This window comes from Pygocentrus nattereri, chromosome 3, assembly GCF_015220715.1.
Source record: "Pygocentrus nattereri isolate fPygNat1 chromosome 3, fPygNat1.pri, whole genome shotgun sequence".
Lineage (NCBI taxonomy): Eukaryota > Metazoa > Chordata > Actinopteri > Characiformes > Serrasalmidae > Pygocentrus > Pygocentrus nattereri.
Genome location: NC_051213.1, coordinates 39093341 through 39100378, shown reverse-complemented (window position 1 = coordinate 39100378; position 7038 = coordinate 39093341). Strand labels below are relative to the sequence as shown.

Genomic DNA, 7038 nt, shown 5'->3' with positions numbered 1-7038 from the left:
GAGTTCATGCCCAAAAGGCAAGGAGACAAGTGCTCATTGAAGGCAGAACAGTGAAACAGGCAAAAATAGTCAACCTACAGATTGACACCTTTGATGACAGCAGACAATGTCTGAGAATTTTTATCTGAAAATGTATTTGCAAATTTGCTTTACTTTTCATAATGTATAACAGGTCTTATTCAAATAAAGCCGTTTAATTCAATATTTGATCTACTTAAGGTTCATTTTGTCTGATTAAACACCATCAAGTTGTTTGTACATACTTGTATATTGAATCTGTGCTGGTAGTATTATACAGATCACATGCTGTAAGTGTACCATAACAATAATATATATATATATAAAAAAACAAATATAGATATAGAAATAGTTTAGATTTTCATATGCTATTCTACAGTGATGTCCTTTCAAGGGGCTTTCAAAGAAAATGACAGGTAAGTGAGATCAACATAGGGAAGAAGTGTGACATTTGGGGTTTGTTTGGGACTTGAACAGGTTCACAAAGAGCAGGTTCAAGTGGCTCGTTGGTTCTGGTCAAACAAAGTGCTCACACTTTAATGCATCTTAGGGATCTTATGGTGAGCACCTTTGGGCACAATACCTCTTCAATATTTGAAGGCCTACAGCAAACCCTAAATGTCTGTCAAACATCATTTTAGGAGAAGACACTTCTTAGTAACATTGCTGAGAATGATTTTTAAGAGCCCATAACACACAGCATGCTTCTCTACTAAACGTCTGAGCCACAACAAGACCAAACTTTGCACCAACTGATTTCACTTTGATTCATGTCCTTGATATGTATGAACACCTTCTGGAACCAGTCAGTGCCTGTATTCCATACAAGTCTGACACTCGATTCACAGCCCATTTCTCTTACTCACATGGTCTAACAAGTGGTGGAAAAAGGGGTAAAACATCTCCACCTAATGAATCAGGTAAAAAATCATGAGTCAGTCTGTAGCAACAGGCACAAAGCAACTACTATTCCAATTACTGTATATAAATGTGTATAGTGTAACCCTACACTAGGCTGATTGTTAATACCTGATTGTGAATAACATACAGTAACACAATCAATGCTGTAAATATTTAGAATAAGTAGGAATTTAAGGAATATGTTCCAATATGTTCAATAAATTAACAGAAACTGCATTACAGCGAGCAGAAGTATGTTTTCTGTAGAGTGTAATTTCATCAAGAGTACAAAAAATTGCATAAACTTTACGTCTGATGCAACACAGATTGGAATCTATTATCAAGCACCCCTTTTAAGGATATATGACAAAAATATAAAATCATGATACTGGAATACATTTTCAATCTGCATTATGTATCACCATACATAGTTTTTCATAAGTTGGAACAAAACAAAGACCAAAAAAAATCAAATAATACTGCACTAAATCTGATTACATGTCTAAGTAATCGCTCATTGTAATGAAACATGCAAGTGGTCAGTATTCAAGTGATGATGGTATCTACGATGTGCTCAGAAAAGTATATTGTGATACTGTAAAATGCTCATATTATACAGCACTAATCCCTGTATTCTACTGTAAGCCATCACACACAGAAGGCAACCACACATTCATAGTAACAAGATGAATGTTTAAAAATATCCAAAGTCATTTTTATTCATAAAATGTAACAAAAAAAAGAAATAGAAAAATATCACCCATTCCACTTTTAAATGCATACTATCAAGGTACAATCATTTCAGTCATACATACATTCAAATGTATAAAAAATATTGATTAAACACTTGAGCAAAGTCTCTGAAGAGATTCCAGAGCTTTGAAAGGCACTTGATAGAGCACTGAACATGTGAACGCTGGTGTACAGTCATATTATGTTCATGTAAGAGTTTAAATACTTTCAACAGAAAATGAAGTTTGTTTTGCACTTGTTCCCTCTGTAATAAATGGCTTCAGTCATTTCTTTTGGTTCCCAGCTCTTTGGTTTTGTTACCACACACCTGCTATGAAATATAATAACAGCAATAAAACAAAATCATCATACCCTTAAACATCCAATAATGGATAATAGATTGCATACATTACAGCTCAAGTGAGAGCATGTGCAGGCTCCATTATGACCTCCCAAATAGTACATAACAGTAAACAATGCTACAGTACACAGAAGTGTACAAGTCCAACACTGATGGAAACAGTGAGAATACTGTTAAAATTGAAAGCACATGATAGAGCACATGATAAACTGGGTGATTTTTTTTTTTTTTAAACACTGAAATGAACAGAAGACTCAGTCACAGGCACACGCAGAGTTAAGGCTGCTGGGTGTTCAAACAGTCTTTTTTTCCCCCCCTGTGCAGAGAGTGCTGAGAGCTGCAATAAGGCACCTTAGAGAAAAAAAAAATCCTGTCCAAGGCACAGTTTTTGGTCAGTGAGCTACGCAGCAGCCTGACTCCTCATGTTTGTGGAGAAGCGACATTCTGGAGAAGGTTTTGGAGCAGTTCTTGCACTGGTATTTCTTCACGTCTGAGTGAGTCTGCAGGTGGGCCCTGAGGTTGGACCTGTCCGCGAACGCCCTGCTGCAGTGGGGGCACGAGAAGGGCTTCTCACCTGGCACAACAGTAACATATGTTAGTGCCATCATTCGAATTAGCAAAAAGCAGAGTCAACAGTCAGAGGTTAGAGACACAAGGGCCACAACAGTTTATGTACAGTGGAAAAAAGATTAACACCTACAAGGTTCACTCAAGTACAACTGGACTTGAATACTCCAAGAGTTGATTCAAGACTGCAGAAGGCGTATGTAACCTTCTAAAGCTACAACAAGACTGAGTTACCACAACACAACTTGTATTACTGTACCTCTGCTGAAATAACCAATCCTTAAGTTATTACCTTTAAACATTGCCTTGGTTGAGCTACCAAACTTTCACCATCCTGTCACAAAGACACTGATGTATCAAAGCATTAACTTAAAACATCTGCTTGGTCAGTTTGTTACCAAACTGTAAGCAGACTCTACTAAGAGGTAGGTCTAATGGAAATTGAAGAACTGAACAGACACATGGAAGTGAATAAGTACAGTGCTAAGAGCAACAGTAATGGAATGGAAGGAATCAAACAAATATAAGAATTTGGAGTTTCTCTACAAAGTAGGGATATGAAAGATATTAAACCAAACATTTACAAGCTAGCAAATAATTCCTTTGGTGCACTGCAACGAAGTGTTTGAAGTGCGATTAAAGTAGGAAATGTTGCAGAGGGTAGAAAAGCTTCTGCTCTTGCCTCACCTGTGTGCGTCCTGATGTGGCCCTGAAGCAGCCATGGTCTGGAGAACGCCTTGCCGCACATTTTGCAAACGCAGGGCAACGTATGTGTCCTTATGTGCATCTTCAGGGCGCCGAGACTCACGTACTCTTTCTCACAGTACTTGCAGCTAAACGACTTCCTCGCCTGCGCGTCGCAGTGCAGCTGCTTGTGCTTCATCAGTCCCGAATACGTGGAGTAGGACTTGGCGCACAGGCCGCACTGGAACTTCTCCGTGTCCTCGACGCCCAGCTTGGCAGACGCTCGCTCATCCTCGTCGCCGCTCCTCGGGCTCTCCGAGCCTGCACGGCCCTTAGACGAGGCGTCTGAGAGCGGGGAGAGGGAGCCAGAGACAGGCGACAGGTCACTGGGCAGAGGAGAAAGCAGAGAGTCGCTCGTCGTCCACACGGTGATGGGGTTGTACGCCACGGGGCTGAGGACTTCAGGCTGAGGTATGACGGGCACTGGAATGCTTTTGAGCAGATATGGCGACAGAAACACTGCAAAAAATACAGAAAAAAAACATTCAAATCCCAGCAGCCAGTACAGAAGTTTATGGCTTTGAATGCTGGCGCTCAGAGAACAGCTCTCAGATCTTCAAACCAAGATCTTACACGATTTCTACCACTACGTTTTTTAACTTAAACCACAACGACGGGTAGGCTAGAATGTTTAGCTAATTAAGTGCATCTCCTTCAAGATTTGTGGCGCCTTTTTTTACCTGTTGGGCTCTCCAATTCACTGTAGTTGGGCTTCTTGGCGGAGTTGAAATGTTTTTTCACCAGAAATGAGCGCGGCATTTTGAAAACTCAGTGAAAAGGAGACAAATATAACGGTCCACAGCACTTTCCCGGTATGACAAATCGCTGTAACGGAGTAAATCCTCACTGCGTAGTCCAACAGAGAGTCATCTTTCAGTGCAGCTAACTTCCACAATCTAGCACGTAACCGCTAGCAGCAGTAAATACGTGTGATTTCTTTTTCCACCCGTATTTCGGAAAATCCCGTTTCCTTTGCTGAGATTGGCTCCTGACGTCCGGCCTCCTGCCATCGGATTGGCCTACAGTAGCGTGCCAACTGTGCTAGGGTTGGACAGTAATTAACTCTCACAAGCTGTCCGCCAGTAGGAGGCAGGACTGACGTCGGAATACGGGTGGGAAAAAGATCAGCGAATAGTCCTAATCAGGTGCAAAAGGCGGAGTTTCTACTATATAATCTAGGCCGCTAGTCCAATCATTGGCGCGCTGGTTCTCAGTGGGTTGAACACAGTGAAGCTCGGACAAGGAGACAGGTGTTTTGAGAAAGTATTTATGTTTAGCTGGTCTGTGCAAGAAGTAGTTCAGACGTGTCAAAGCAGAATAGTTGGACTGTCTAAAGACCACCGAAAGAAAGTTTGTATTTTAACCAGCCATGAATTTAAATCTGTAGAGTTTTAAATAGAGCAAAAGAAATAGCTTGCTGGGGTCCCATCTGTCTTGTAGGTTGTGTAAAGAACATTTGAGAAATTGTGTCAATCTAACCAACAAGTGAGAAGCTTTTATGTCATACAATTTCATGTCACACCCTCGCCGCAATGACTTAGGTAGATTGACAAGGATATTTCTGTCACCTAACCAATTTCTTTTGTACATCAAAAGGCAAGTTACTACTGGTGCCACTTGTTTAACTACAGTTTTGAACAGTTTAGTCTTTTTTGCTGTTTTTGTGACCTTCCAGATTACTAAGAACCACTGGGGAAAAAATCCATGTTCAGATGGATGAATTCAGACCCCTGCACCTGAAAGAATTCTAATTTTTTAGATAGATAGATAGATAGATAGATAGATAGATAGATAGATAGATAGATAGATAGATAGACAGACAGATGGATGATTTATTCTGAAGGAGTTACAACAGCATTACATAAATAAAACAACTACACAGTTCAATGAAAAAACAGTTTTAAATGTCTAAATTATGTACAATTTTAATTAATTTGTTAGTCTTAATAATTACAAAGTTAATAATGAGATAAGATACTAAAAGATTTTTTTTTCTCGGCCTCAAACGGCCACAAACGGCCACAAACCACCCTATGAAGGTTCTTTTGCGTATGGCTTCCGCTATTTTCATGTGCACATTGAAATTTGGCATTTTGTGATATTTTATTGCACAGTTAAAACCAGAGCAGACATCCCTCGCTTAACGTGACCCACACTTGTGAGGTCAGCATTCAAGGCGGTCTAGGCCAGGAAAAGTCCATTTGCGCCCTCTTGTGTTCATGGCAACACCAACAAAGACCTTGCACGAGGTTGATAGAGGTTAGATTTCCCCAGACGTCACTGTACAACATTGCTGCTTCATTAAGCATCTTAAAGGTCTGTTTGATCTTGTAATTCCTTTACGTAAAATCAAGCACAATAGACTGTTTACAAACTGTTCAGTCTGCTCAGTCATCATAATTTATAGCGAAAACGTCTTTATTTACCTTCTTCATTTGCTTAGTGCACATGAATCAAATGTTATGTTTTCAATAATGTATTACAGTCTTTCCCAAAATCTTACACTAATCCTACAACAACTCATGATGAGTATGAGGTTGAATTGCTTTATTTCAAGGGTATTTGTGTTTGTATTGGCTTAATTATAAAATCTTGCCCGCATCTCAAATTGAGAAATGACAAGAAATGCAAATGGCACATCTAGAATCAACTCTAAACCTTTTATTAGCTTCCTTCATGACCATTGAAGAACATAGCTGGCCATAAATAACTGAACTTATTTTTACATATAAAAAGGCATGTTAGGCATTGGTCATATCATAATAAGAACCCTTGGATTACTTGGATGACTGTGCCTTGAATGTAGTTGAAGTGAATGTATAGAAATGAAATACTAAGAAATTCTAAAATTTGTGTTAAAATGTGCAAAGAATCTACCTTTCATTCAAATTGTCATGCTTTCTTTTAAATTATAAGAATTATAGAAGTGGTCCCAGTGGACCACACTGTAAATGTTTGAGAACTGATCAAATATGCATGTTGGCCAATTTATAGCAACAGAAATTGATTCTGGAAGCCATGTTTACTTGAATCAGACAAGGGAATACATTTAGCCACTTTGGGGGATTGTGGCAAAGTTTACATGACTAATAAGGAGGTTTTAGTGATAGAATTTAGCTGCTTAGAAGATCTCATGCTGTGGAGGACTCATTGTCTTTTACACTAGGCCTTAGGAGTTCATTTATATTTATCTTTACAAGCAGTGTTTGAATCATAAGTGTGAGCGACATACAGTCCTATTTAATCTGACTAATTGAATGAGCTAATTGTCAGCAGAAAAGTAAACAAAGCTGATTGGTTAGATAACTGATCACAAACAAACAGAAAAACTTACCATACTTACCAACTTACATGATGCTCATAAACCAAAAGAAAACAGCAGAGCCTTTCTGCATTAAACACTAGTATATAATGATACATGTTCATGATGTGCAAGTCATGTCCAATATCCCAGGGTCAATCCTAAAATACAATACAATGGCGTGAAAGGACAGATGTATAAAATCTGTTGTTCATTATCTGTGACAATAGCACAGATGAGGATGCAGGTCAGGTAGCGTCAGCAGTAAATTCGCCCATAGACATGTCTCAAAGCCAAGGAAACAGTTGAGGTAGTCTGTATTTCTCAAACATTACATCACTGAAGGCTGTCCACTTCTGTAAGACCCTTCAAATACAACCACAAAATGCGTCATTTCTGAGACTTTAGTGAATTC

At 39.1% G+C, this 7038-nt stretch overlaps 1 protein-coding gene across 1 annotated transcript; it reads right to left on the bottom strand.

Annotated features, from left to right (window-relative positions):
• Positions 1-1607: 1607 nt before the first annotated feature.
• On the bottom strand, positions 1608-4228 carry snai2 (snail family zinc finger 2). Its single transcript, XM_017723280.2, has 3 exons — positions 4003-4228; positions 3266-3781; positions 1608-2585 (listed from the first exon to the last, which is right to left on the bottom strand). The coding sequence occupies exons 1-3, from the start codon at positions 4079-4081 to the stop codon at positions 2404-2406; spliced, it is 777 nt and encodes a 258-aa protein (XP_017578769.1). The 5' UTR covers positions 4082-4228; the 3' UTR covers positions 1608-2403.
• Between the last annotated feature and the right edge of the window lie 2810 nt (positions 4229-7038).

Excerpts from the sequence above, each read along its gene's own strand:
- snai2 (XM_017723280.2), bottom strand. The coding sequence starts at position 4,081 with ATGCCGCGCTCATTTCTGGTGAAAAAACATTTCAACTCCGCCAAGAAG. Across the intron at positions 3,782-4,002 it reads TGAATTGGAGAGCCCAACAG|TGTTTCTGTCGCCATATCTG; the intron begins GTAAAAAAAGGC and ends TATTTTTTGCAG. Across the intron at positions 2,586-3,265 it reads CCACATCAGGACGCACACAG|GTGAGAAGCCCTTCTCGTGC; the intron begins GTGAGGCAAGAG and ends CTGTTGTGCCAG.